This window comes from Rhinoderma darwinii, chromosome 4 (assembly GCF_050947455.1).
Source record: "Rhinoderma darwinii isolate aRhiDar2 chromosome 4, aRhiDar2.hap1, whole genome shotgun sequence".
Taxonomy (NCBI): domain Eukaryota; kingdom Metazoa; phylum Chordata; class Amphibia; order Anura; family Rhinodermatidae; genus Rhinoderma; species Rhinoderma darwinii.
Genome location: NC_134690.1, coordinates 281,788,086 through 281,801,444, shown reverse-complemented (window position 1 = coordinate 281,801,444; position 13,359 = coordinate 281,788,086). Strand labels below are relative to the sequence as shown.

General features: G+C 43.4%; 1 protein-coding gene across 1 annotated transcript in view; it reads left to right on the top strand.

Annotated features, from left to right (window-relative positions):
- PDE10A (phosphodiesterase 10A) overlaps positions 1-13,359 on the top strand; it is a 235,733-nt gene that overhangs the window by 143,510 nt on the left and 78,864 nt on the right. The window contains exons 8-12 of the mRNA XM_075862555.1: positions 30-80; positions 426-484; positions 7,383-7,434; positions 10,552-10,694; positions 10,843-10,935. Of these exons, the coding sequence (XP_075718670.1) occupies positions 30-80; positions 426-484; positions 7,383-7,434; positions 10,552-10,694; positions 10,843-10,935 (398 nt within the window). The remainder of the gene's footprint in view (positions 1-29; positions 81-425; positions 485-7,382; positions 7,435-10,551; positions 10,695-10,842; positions 10,936-13,359) is intronic.

The window sequence follows — 13,359 nt, the reverse complement described above, 5'->3', positions numbered from 1 at the left end:
CTAATAGGTTGTTTTTGTTTATAAATAAGGTGGCAACCGCTAATCTTGCTTGGGCTTCAGTAGCAATACATAAAGTACAAGTAAGTACCTATGCTGCTTTCCCAGTTTCTTTAGACTTTTAGAACTTTGTGGAGGAACAACTTTTTTCTTTTTTTTTTTTTTCTTAAACTGACCATACAGATAAGATAAATATCGAATGGATCAGCCGACAATCTAATTTTTATGGGGGCAACCTGATGGGTTTTCCGACTGTTTCTTTTTTCCCCTTCCATTAAACTTGCAGGTTTGACCAATGAGAGCACCCAAGTTTATGGGGAAGTCGGTGGAGAAAGCTGTTGGCCGAACAAACATCTTATGTGTATGGCCAGCATGAGAAATTTGTGGTTAATTGGTGTTATCTCTTTTTTTTTTGTTCCATGTTTTAGGTATGTAGAGGACTAGCAAAGCAAACTGAGCTGAATGACTTTCTTCTAGATGTGTCCAAGTGAGTACATTACTTCTGTTCCATTACAGGTTAACACATTGCTATACCAGAGAGCAGAGGAATATTACTACAAGCAGTAGCATGAATAAGGCCATCATCTTGTATCACCCAGGACTACCTTGTGCAAAAGAACATGTCATTAGGTAATAGGGAATCCTGTAACACATTTTGGGGAGATTCCCCATCAGCCACGCTTTGACCTAAATCAAAGCATAGACATTGCAAAGGCAAACCTCACACAAAGACGAGCCCGCTCAGAAAGCATGCAAAGAAGAATAATAAATTTACAGGAGTCAAGAAAAGAAATTGATAAAATCCCCAGGTACTGGTTGTTCAAGATTGTAATATATATTGTATTATAAAGCTACGTTCATATTGGTGGTTTCCCTTTGTGTGGGTTTCTGTCACTTTTGCAGTGCAGTGGCAATTCTTAGCAAAGTGACGGAAACCTCGATGTAACACTGATGGATGCGATTATAAGTCAATGGTGTCAATGGATCCATGGCACAGATGTGAACAGAGGCAAAAAGTTTCTCCTTCAAAATGCATGTTACCAATAATAAATTGCTGTTAGTTTATTTCAGACAAGAAATAATGTTTAGGTGTTCTTTTTATGCCAAAACATTATAGTAGCAAACCATTTCCATAAAAATGGTTTTATTGTGCAAAAGTATTTAAAAAAAAAACAACTTAAAGAGAACCTTTCACCTGCCCATACATGTGTAGCTGAGTGCAGCATGTAATGGGCAGGGCTGTACAGACCATGGAGCACTTAACATTTTTCCCTATCTTCCTCAGTTATTTAGATATTGGTGCCGTTATATTTGGTGCCCGATATTTAAAAAACCCCATAACTGTTAATCGGGCATGTATTTGGCAAGGGGGCGTGTAACCTCTCTGTGACACTATCCAATAAGCTATGGACAGCGTCACAGCAAGAGCTGGAGAGTGGAGAGCGTGTGCGCGTGCAGCTCCACCACCACCACTACGGAACAGAAGAGGAGGAGAAGTAGTATGTGAATTCTTCTTCTGTTCCATGGCGGCGGGAGTATCTTTGGCAGCAAGAGTGAGAGCGAGCGTGCGCATGCTCGCACAGCTCCGAGGTTCGCGTGTGCACTCGCTCTCCTCTCTCCAGCTCTTGCTGTGTAGCTAATTGGACAGCGTCACAGCGATGTTACACGCCCCCTTGCCAATTACACGCCCCATTGACTGTTCAGGTGGTTATTTAAATATCGGGCGCTAAATATAACGGTACCGATATCTAAATAACGGAGGAAGATAGGAAAAAAAAGTAAAGTGCCCCAGGGTTTGTATAGCCCTGCCCATTACATGCTGCACATGTATGGGCCGGTGAAGGTTTCTCTTTAAAATATTTGGTTTCACTGCTATCGTTATGGCCCGTATGATAAATGTAACATGTTAGTTATACTTCAAAGTCCGCAAAAAAAACAACAATGGAATTGTTTTTAGTTTCTTTTTAATTTCTCTCCCCAATAATCAATAATTCCTATGTGCCATAAAATGATATTGTTAAAAAAATACGTGTCACCCACAAAAAAAACAAGCCCTCATACAACTACATCGACTGAAAAATAAAACAATTCTGGCTCTTGGAATGCAGTGGATAAACAATTTATTTTTTAATGTAATTCATGTGTTTGGGCATTCTCAACTTAGATATTCGGGTTAGATTGTGTGTCAGAGGCAAACAGGAGCAGCTGCCATCCGAGCCGTCAGTCTAGGTGAGGCTATGTTTACATCTTATTTTGGCCCTACGTTTAGTGTGCACCTTGGGAAAGCTCCCTACCTACCCGCTAAATATGTCCATAGGGCTTTATTAGCCCGACAGAGTCCAAAAGAATGTCGTTTTGGCTTCCGTGCTGCTGGTATACATCAGTAGACCTTTTTTTTGAAGGATGGAATAACGTAATAGACTACGCTTTTCCATCCTGTGGGATCCCGCAAAAAAAAAACATATGCCGTGTGGTTTACATTTTTTTTTACATGGAAGCCTATGTGTGACGGATGCCACTGTATGGCATCGATCACAGGTATACGTTAAACTTACAGTTTGGTCCAGAATTATTTGGATAGTGACAAGTTATGGCATTTTAGCTGTTTACCAAAACATATTGAATATACAGTTATATAATCAATATGGGCTTAAAGTGCAGACTCTAAGCTTTTAAGGGTATTCACATTATAATTTGAGGAAGGGTTTAGGAATTACAGCTCTTTAATATGTAGCTGCCTCTTTTTCAAGGGACCAAAGATAATTGGACAATTATCTCATAAGCTATTTAAAGGGGGTTTCCCACGAGAGACATTTATGACACATCCACAGGATATGAAGCAAAACGAAAGGTTTTGAAGCAGCACAAATCCCGAGTCTGGCGCGGTGCACGCTGTCAAGCCCATTCAAACCCACTCCGGCATGTTGTAGAATTCCAAGTAAAATAGTCGAACAACAGCACACGTCTCCAGATGATCAAAGTGGTTTTATTGTCAAAACATCCACGACAGACAGGCAACGTTTCGACCCATAGTGAGTGAGGGGTCTTTGTCAAGCCTAACATTACATCTAAAAACATCATACTAAATAGGTGAATTCAAATAATCACATGGTACATTGCAGCCAATGTATGATTCACCTGGGAGACCGGGATCACGATTCTCACTGGCTGCAATGTACCATGTGATTATTTGAATTCACCTATTTAGTATGATGTTTTTAGATGTAATGTTAGGCTTGACAAAGACCCCACACTCACTATGGGTCGAAACGTTGCCTGTCTGTCGTGGATGTTTTGACAATAAAACCACTTTGATCATCTGGAGACGTGTGCTGTTGTTCGACGATTTTACTTGACATCCACAGGATATGTCATAAATGTCAGATAGATGTGGGTCCCACCTCTGGGACCCGAACCTATCTCCAGAACGGGGCCCCCTAAACACCGTTCAGCCGCTGTGTGTTGCGGCTGAATGAGGTGTTTTCTGACCATGAAAAACGTTATGTGGTTGTGAGTTACGGAAACAGCGGTTTCCGTAAGTCCCATAGAACTTAATGGTAGTTACGGAAACCGCGTAGCTCGCATGCTAAGCTGCTTCTGTAACTGCCATTCACTACTATTGGAGTTACGGAAACCGTGTAGCTCAGCGAGCTACTACCATATAACGTTTTTCATGGTTGGAAAACACCTCATTCAGCCGCAACATACAGCGGCTGAACAGGGTTTAGGGGGCCCCGTTCTGGAGATATTTGCGGGTCCCAGAGGTGGGACCCACATCTACCTGACATTTATGACATATCCTGTGGATGCGTCCAGGGGCGTAACTAGGAAAGACTGGGCCCCATAGCAAACTTTTGACTGGGGCCCCCCCTCCCCTGGGTATCACTCAACCCCCCCTTGTAGATAGTGCCTCCCTATAGATTCCGCCACACAGCGCTCCCTATAGATAGTCCCCCTGTAGATCACGCCATACAGCCCTCCCCCTGTAGATTACGCCATACAGCCCTCCCCCTGTAGATTACGCCATACAGCCCTCCCCCTGTAGATCACGCCATACAGCCCTCCCCCTGTAGATCACGCCATACAGCCCTCCCCCTGTAGATCACGCCATACAGCCCTCCCCCTGTACATCACGCCATACAGCCCTCCCCCTGTAGATCACGCCATACAGCCCTCCCCCTGTAGATCACGCCATACAGCCCTCCCCCTGTAGATCACGCCATACAGTCCTCCCCTGTAGATCACGCCATACAGCCCTCCCCCTGTAGATCACGCCATACAGCCCTCCCCCTGTAGATCACGCCATTCAGCCCTCCCCCTGTAGATCACGCCATACAGCCCTCCCCCTGTAGATCACGCCATACAGCCCTCCCCCTGTAGATCACGCCATACAGCCCTCCCCCTGTAGATCACGCCATACAGCCCTCCCCCTGTAGATCACGCCATACAGCCCTACCCCTTGTAGATCACGCCATACAGCCCTCCCCCTGTAGATCACGCCATACAGCCCTCCCCCTGTAGATCACGCCATACAGCCCTCCCCCTGTAGATCACGCCATACAGCCCTCCCCCTGGAGATCACGCCATACAGCCCTCCCCCTGGAGATCACGCCATACAGCCCTCCCCCTGGAGATAACGCCATACAGCCCCCTCTGTAGCTAACGCCAGACAGCCCCCCCTATAGATAACGCCAGTCAGCCCCCAACAAAAAACGGCCGCCTATAGTTTGTCCTACAAAAGACATGCATCCGCTATCCACAGGATAGGGGATACATGTGTGATCGCTGGCAGCGATAAGGAGAATGGGGGACCAAAAGTCCCCCGAAGTTCTCAATTACAAACCTTGGACTTCCGGCGTCTGCGCAGTTCAATAAAAATGAAAGGCGCGCTGGTCACGTATGTGCACAAGCGCGACCGGTGCGCAAGTCATTTCTATGGAGCTGCAGACAGATCCCGGAAGTCTGAGGTTTGTCATGGAGAACTTCGGGGAACTTTCGGTCCCCCGTTCTCCTTATCTCTGCCAGCGATCACACATGTATTCCCCTATCCTGTGGATAGGGGATGCATGTCTTTTGTAGGAACAACCGTGGCGTCGCGCTGTAGCAGACATAGCGGCTGCTAGCGTAGCCTCTGGCCATGGGAGGAAGGGAGGCAGGGGGGCCCGTGCCGGCGGGCAAAGTGGGCCCCCTCATGCTGCGGGCCTCGTAGCAGCCGCTACGGCTGCTACTGCGGTAGTTACGCCACTGGATGTGTCATAAATGTCTTGCGTGGGAAAACCCCTTTAATGGGCTGCATGGGCTATTCCCTCCTTAATCCATCATCAATTAAGCAGGTAAAATGTCTGGAGTTGATTTCAGGTGTGGCATTTGGAAGCTGTTGCTGTGAACCCACAACATGAGGTTAAAGGAGCTCTCAATGCAAGTGAAACAGACCATCGTTAGGCTAAAAAAAATTGGGGAATCCATCAGAGAGAGCACAAATGTTAGGAGGGGCCAAATCAACAGTTTTTTACATTCGTGAAAAAAAAGAGCGCACTGGCGATCTCGTGAACTCCGCCTAGACGTCCACGGAAGACAACAGTGGTGGATGATCGCAGAATCCTTTCCATGGTGAAGAAAAACCCCTTCACATCTACCCAGGTGAAGAACACTCTCCTGGAAGTATGTGCATCAGTATCTAAGTCTACCATAAAGAGAAGACTTCATGAGAGCAAATACAGAGGGTTCACCACAAGATGCAAACCATTAATCAGCCTGAAAAATAGAAAGGCCAGTTTAGACTTTGCCAAACAACATCTCAAAAAGCGAACCCAGTTCTGGAACAGCATTCTTTGGACAGATGAAACTAAGATCAACCTGTACTAGAACGATGGAAGAAAGTATGAAGAAGGCTTAGAACGACTCATGATCCAAAGCACACCACATCCTCTGTAAAACATGGTGGAGGCATTGTGATGGCATGGGCATGCATGGCTGCCAGAGGCACTGGGTCACTAGTGTTTATTGATGAAACTGAAGACAGCCGGATGAATTCTGAATAGTTCTGGGATATACTTTCTGCTCAGATTCAGCCAAACGCAGCAAGGTTGATTGGACGTCGCTTCACAATACAGATGGACTATGACGCAAAACACTCTGAAAGCAACCCAGGAGTTTTCGGAGGCAAAGTGGTGCAATATTCTGCAATGGCCAAGTCCATCACCAGATCTCAACCCGATCGAGCATGCATTTCACTTGCTTAAGACAAAACTTAAGGCAGAAAGACACCACAAACAAGCAACAACTGAAGACAGCTGCAGTAAAGGCCTGGGAAAGCATCACAAAGGAGGAAACCCAGCGTTTGGTGATGTCCATGGGTTCCAGACTTCAGGCAGTCATTGCCTGCAGAGGATTCTCTACAAAGTATTAAAAAAAAACAACAATTTTATTTATGGTAATGTTAATTTGTTCACTTACTTTTGAGCCCCTGAAATGAGGAGGCTGTGTAGAAAATTGGTTGCAGTTCCTAAACGTTTCACAGAATATTTTTGTTCAACTCCTTCAATTAAAGCTGAAAGTCTACACTTCAATTGCATCTCTGTTGTTTCATTTCAAATCCAATATGGTGGCATTCAGAGCCCAAATCATGAAGATTGTGTCACTGTCCAAATAGTTCTGCACCTAACTGTATACTTCGGGGAGCTTCCCCAGGGCTGAAATCCCAGAGAAAAGCATCAGGTAGCGCTCGGCCTGGGGATTCCAAACCTGGGGAAGTCCCTGATGTTGCTGCCCATGTATGGACAGTGTTGTCAGGGATTTAAACTAGGGAGTCCCGGGCCAGAGCATCGGTAGCGCTCTGGCAAAAGACTTCGGGAATGGAGAAGCCCCTGGTGTTACTGTCTGTATATCGACAATGACATCAGTGAATCCCTCAAGAAGCGGAATCTCCAGCCTCAAAGCCCCTAGCGTCACTGTCCATATAAGGACAGTGACGTCAGGGGCTTCCCCGGGCTCCTCCCGATATATACTTTAGATGAAAGGAAAAAAATAGATGTGAACATAGCCTGACTCATGCATTTGGCTTATAGCGGCATTATGCATCTTCTATGTATTGTGGATTCATAGAAGCTGCAGCGCAAACACAAAATTTAATTTTTAATAAAACTATATTTGCAAAATTAGGATGTCCAAATAAATACAGTACATAAAAAAGAAAAAATATGGCTTCAAAGGTTTTAAAATTGTGAAATCTTCCAGAGGTGACTTTGCACATGATGATTTGGTCATTCGGAGCATTGTTCCACTCTAGTCAGCATAAATAATCGGGGGATTTATGTATTTTCATAACATTAATTTTCTCCATAAATGTCTACCTTTTGCGTAAATCAGATTTTCTTCTTTTGCAGAACATATTTTGATAACATAGTTGCAATAGATTCTTTACTTGAACATATTATGGTAAGTAAATGTTTTTGTTTTGTTTTTCTAATTCAAGTATTTTTATTTTGTCATAATAAAAGCATAGACCAAATAGAAAATCAAATATCATCGAGAAACACCTAGAGGCAAAAACATCTTAAAGCGGTAGTCCGGTTGCAAGTAGTTACCCCATATCCGTATCAGTGGGTGTCCGACAACTCGGACTCCTACAGTTTACGATAACGGGGAGCCAAAGTTGCCCGAACCCCAAGTTTGAACTGAGTGGCAGGTCGCTCATGCGCACTGCCGCTCCATTCATCCTCTATGGAGGCACCGGAAAAAGCCGAACTCTGCATTTGGCTATCTCCGGCTCTGCCATAGAGAATGAATGGAGCGGCAGTGCGCATGAGTGACCTGCCGCTCGGTTCAAATTTGGGGTTCGGGCAACTTCGGGCTCCCCGTTCTGGTAAACGGTGGGGGACCGAGCTGTCTGACACCCACCGATCAGCAAGTTACCCTTTACCCTACGGATAGGGGGTAACTTCTTGTAACCGGAATACCCCTTTAATGAACATGAGACATATAGAGGTTAGGAATAAATAGGTACCATATATCATAGGACATTCCTGTGTAGGTAGGTATATGTTTTGTACAATTCTGCACTAAATAATCGGTTAATAACTTTATGTACTACACTATTGACTATGCTAATTAGTTGCTTAACTATCAAATTCTTCATTCTGCAACCAGGATTTATTTAAAATTTGATATATTAACCCTTTAGTGACCAGCCTATTTTAGGCCTTCATGACCAAGCTACTTTTTAAGTTTTTCCATCGTCTCATTTAAAGAGCTATAACTTTTTTACTTTTATGTCGACATAGCTGTATAAGGTCTTGCTTTTTTGTGGGACAAGTTGTATTTTTTACAACTTTTTCATTTTTTTGCTTTCATCAAAGAATGCTCCATTTGCAGCAATTACGGCATTGCAGACCTTTGGCATTCTAGCTGTTAATTTGCTGACGTAATCGGGAGAAATTTCACCCCATGCTTCCAGAAGGCCCTCCCGCAAGTTGGATTGGCTTGATGGGCACTTCTTGCGTACCATACGGTCAAGCTGCTCCCACAATAGCTCTATGGGGTTGAGATCTGGTGACTGCGCTTGCCACTCCATTACAGATAGAATACCAGCTGCCTGCTTCTTCCCTATATAGTTCTTGCATAATTTGGAGGTGTGCTTTGGGTCATTGTCCTGTTGTAGGATGAAATTGGCTCCAATCAAGCGCTGTCCACAGGGTATGGCATGGCGTTGCAAAATGGAGTGATAGCCTTCCTTATTCAAAATCCCTTTTACCTTGTACAAATCTCCCACTTTACCAGCACCAAAGCAACCCCAGACCATCACATTACCTCCACCATGCTTGACAGATGGCGTCAGGCACTCTTCCAGCATCTTTTCAGTTGTTCTGCGTCTCATAAATGTTCTTCTGTGTGATCCAAACACCTCAAACTTCGATTCGTCTGTCCATAACACTTTTTTCCAATCTTCCTTTGTCCAATGTCTGTGTGTTTTTGCCCATATTAATCTTTTCCTTTTATTAGCCAGTCTCAGATATGGCTTTTTCTTTGCCACTCTGCCCTGAAGGCCAGCATCCCGGAGTCGCCTCCTCACTGTACACGTTGACACTCGCGTTTTGCGGGTACTATTTAATGAAGCTGCCAGTTGAGGACCTGTGAGGCGTCTATTTCTCAAACTAGAGACTCTAATGTACTTGTCTTGTTGCTCAGTTGTGAAGCGGGGCCTCCCACTTCTCTTTCTACTCTGGTTAGAGCCTGTTTGTGCTGTCCTCTGAAGGGAGTAGTACACACCGTTGTAGGAAATCTTCAGTTTCTTGGCAATTTCTCGCATGGAATAGCCTTCCTAAGAACAAGAATAGACTGTCGAGTTTCACATGAAAGCTCTCTTTTTCTAGCCATTTTGAGAGTTTAATCGAACCCACAAATGTAATGCTCCAGATTCTCAAATAGCTCAAAGGAAGGTCAGTTTTATAGCTCCTCTAAACAGCAAAACTGTTTACAGCGGTGCTAACATAATTGCACAAGGGTTTTCAAGTGTTTTCTAATCATCCATTAGCCTTCTAAAACCAGACGTTTGCAGCTAGAATAGTCATTTAGCACATTAACAATGTATAGAGTGTATTTCTGATTTAATTTAATGTTATCTTCATTGAGAAAAACTGTGCTTTTCTTTCAAAAATAAGGAAATTTCTAAGTGACCCTGAACTTTTGAACGGTAGTGTCGTTTTCTTACATTTTACTACTTTTACACAGTAAAAACACTTTTTTTTTCAAAATTATTTGTTTTATGTCTCCATATTTGAACTTTTCTTATTTTTTAGATTTTTCCTCCAGTGCAGTTGTATGAGGACTTGTTTGTTGCGGGACAACTTGTAGTTTTTATTGATACCAATTCTTGCATTTTTTTTTTTTATTTTTTTTTTACGGCCTTCAACGAGCGGGTAAAATAATGTAATCGCTTTATAGATGGAGTTGTTACGGACGCGGGATAATAAATATGTGTAACTTTTTAACTTTTTTCATAAAGCATTATGTAAGGGGAAAAAGTGGGTTTTTCATTTAGATTTTTTTTGGAGATTTTGATTTATTTATTAAACTTTTATTAAACTTTTTTTTTTAATGCCTGCTAGGCATGGCCTAGCAGGCATTAACTAGTGGAGGACACCGGCACTGTGCATTTGTATATCAGGGTGCCAGTGGTAAGAGAGAGGAAGCCCCTTCCCTCCCTCCAAAACCACTCTGATGCGGCGCTCGCTATTAAGCCCCGCATCTGTGGGGTTACTGATATCTATCTTGCCCGTTCGAGCAGGGCTCCAGTAGATGAGAGCAGGGAGATTTAACTGCTTTTTTTTATTCTGATGCAGCACCGTAAAAAGGCTACTGCATCTGAATAATGCCTGTTAGTGCCGATCTAAAAACACTAATGGGCGGTCACTAACAGGTTAAAAGGTCTCTAGAACAGGCCATCTTTTATAGCTAGGCTAGAGGATAGAGCAGGCCAACTTGACCAAAGCACATGTTTCAAATTGATAAAATATTTACAAAGGTTTACCAGTTCATCGTGTGTTTTTCTTGCAGATATATGCAAAGAACCTGGTGAATGCAGATCGCTGTGCACTCTTTCAGGTAGACCACAAAAACAAGGAGTTGTATTCTGATCTTTTTGACATTGGTGAAGAGGATGAAGGGAAGCCAGTTTTCAAGAAGACCAAAGAAATCCGGTAAATAAATAAATATTAGAGATGTTGAACCTTTATCATTACCTTATTGGTTGAATTATAACACTTGTTTGTGTATAATTGCATGAACCTTTTTCAGCTGCCTGTTTTTTTTGTTTTTTTTAATGTAGTTCTTCTTTGCTTCCTACAGATTTTCCATCGAAAAAGGTATCGCTGGTCAGGTTGCCAGAACAGGTGAAGTTCTGAACATTCCTGATGCCTATGCAGATCCTCGCTTTAATAGGTAATAAGAATATTTTCTATATACATCAAGCCTATAAAACTAGCCAACTTCTCTAAATAAATGCATTGGTAGGGTTAACAGATGTATATCCATAAGTAAGCTACATCAAGTAGCTTACTTATGTATGGACATCTGTTAACCCTACCAATGCGTTTATTTAGAGAAGTTGGCTAGTTAAAAAAAAAAAAAACTACCACTGGGTGCAGTCTTTTTGTATCACTGAGATTCCTTTCATTTTCTTAAAGAAAAAAATCTGAATCAATTCTGAACCAAACCAAATATGGACGTTGCCTAACAAAGGCAGCTATAAGAGGCCCATAAACTAGTGGGTGCAAAGAGTTTCCACTATTGCTGACGAGGACATTTGAGAGTGCTTGTAAGTCACATTCAATCAATAGCCAATTCCCTCAACCTAGTGATTGAGCTTTTCCTGTAACTAATATCACAATAGAGAACAGTTTTCCCTTGTAACTGGGACACCTGTGAATTTACACTGGAAAACCGTAAAGTACAAAATAAGGTTTTAAAGTCACCTAAACGTCTTTTATAAGCTATTGGGGGAAAAGTTAAAAAGATTATATAAAATATACAGTGAAGGAAATAAGTATTTGATCCCTTGCTGATTTTGTAAGTTTGCCCACTGTCAAATACATGAGCAGTCTAGAATTTTTAGGCTAGGTTAATTTTACCAGTGAGAGAAAGATTATATTTAAAAAAAACAAGCAGAAAATCACATTGTCAAAATTATATATATTTATTTGCATTGTGCACAGAGAAATAAGTATTTGATCCCTTTGGCAAACGAGACTTAATACTTGGTGGCAAAACACTTGTTGGCAAGCACAGCAGTCAGACTTTTTTGTAGTTGATGATGAGGTTTGCACACATGTTAGATGGAATTTTGGCCCACTCCTCTTTGCAGATCATCTGTAAATCATTAAGATTTCGAGGCTGTCGCTTGGCAACTCGGATCTTCAGCTCCCTCCATAAGTTTTCAATGGGATTAAGGTCTGGAGACTGGGTAGGCCACTCCATGACCTTAATGTGCTTCTTTTTGAGCCACTCCTTTGTTGCCTTGGCTGTATGTTTCGGGTCATTGTCGTGCTGGAAGACCCAGCCACGAGCCATTTTTAATGTCCTGGTGGAGGGACACTCAGGATTTGACGGTACATGGCTCCATCCATTCTCCCTTTGATGCGGTGAAGTAGTCCTGTGCTCTTAGCAGAGAAACACCCCCAAAACATAATGTTTCCACCTCCATGCTTGACAGTGGGGACGGTGTTCTTTGGGTCATAGGCAGCATTTCTCTTCCTCCAAACACGGCTAGTTGAGTTAATGCCAAAGAGCTCAATATTAGTCTCATCTGACCACAGCACCTTCTCCCAATCACTCAGAATCATCCAGATGTTCATTTGCAAACTTCAGACGGGCCTGTACATGTGCCTTCTTGAGCAGGGGGACCTTGCAGGCACTGCAGGATTTTAATCCATTACGGCGTAATGTGTTACCAATGGTTTTCTTGGTGACTGTGGTCCCAGCTGCCTTGAGATCATTAACAAGTTCCCCCTGTGTAGTTTTCGGCTGAGCTCTCACCTTCCTCAGGATCAAGGATACCCCATGAGGTGAGATTTTGCATGGAGCCCCAGATCAATGTCGATTGACAGTCATTTTGTATGTCTTCCATTTTATACTATTGCACCAACAGTTGTCTCCTTCTCACCCAGCGTCTTACTTATGGTTTTGTAGCCCATTCCAGCCTTGTGCAGGTCTATGATCTTGTCCCTGACATCCTTAGAAAGCTCTTTGGTCTTGTCCATGTTGTAGAGGTTAGAGTCAGACTGATTAAAGGGGTTGTCCGAGATATATTTTTATTTAAAAGTTAAACTCACAATACACACATTAAATATTCCCTAATATACTTACCTGTGCAATCTCGCTTCTGTTCTCCGTTCTGGCAGCTCTTTTCTTCCGATCACCTGTTTTCTGACGTCACGTTTTCTTCCTCCTCCACTGTCGTGTCGTGTCCCGATCACATGGTCTCGCCCCAGCGTGACCTCGGATGGGACACGACACGTCACTGGAGACGTGTCGTTTCTGCGGGTGCCCGCCCAGCCTATGCAGCTTTTTTTCACTGTGAGCGCGCCTATGCGTGTTCACAGTGAAAAAAGTGAAGAGGGACGGCACCTGCGGGAATGTCGGGTCTCCGGCTGTCAGTGACTGCCGGGGACCCGGAGGAGAAGATAGAAGCAGCTTTCGCTGCTTCTGTCTTCTCCGATGTCTTTTTACACAGCGTTCAATGAACGCTGTGTATAGGAATAGAGGCAGCAGCAGCGGCGCTGTCTCTATTCCTCCCGGTGATCATGTGACTGGTCACATGATCACCGGGTACCGTTAGTGGCAGACTGCTGCTGGGTCTAATCAGAC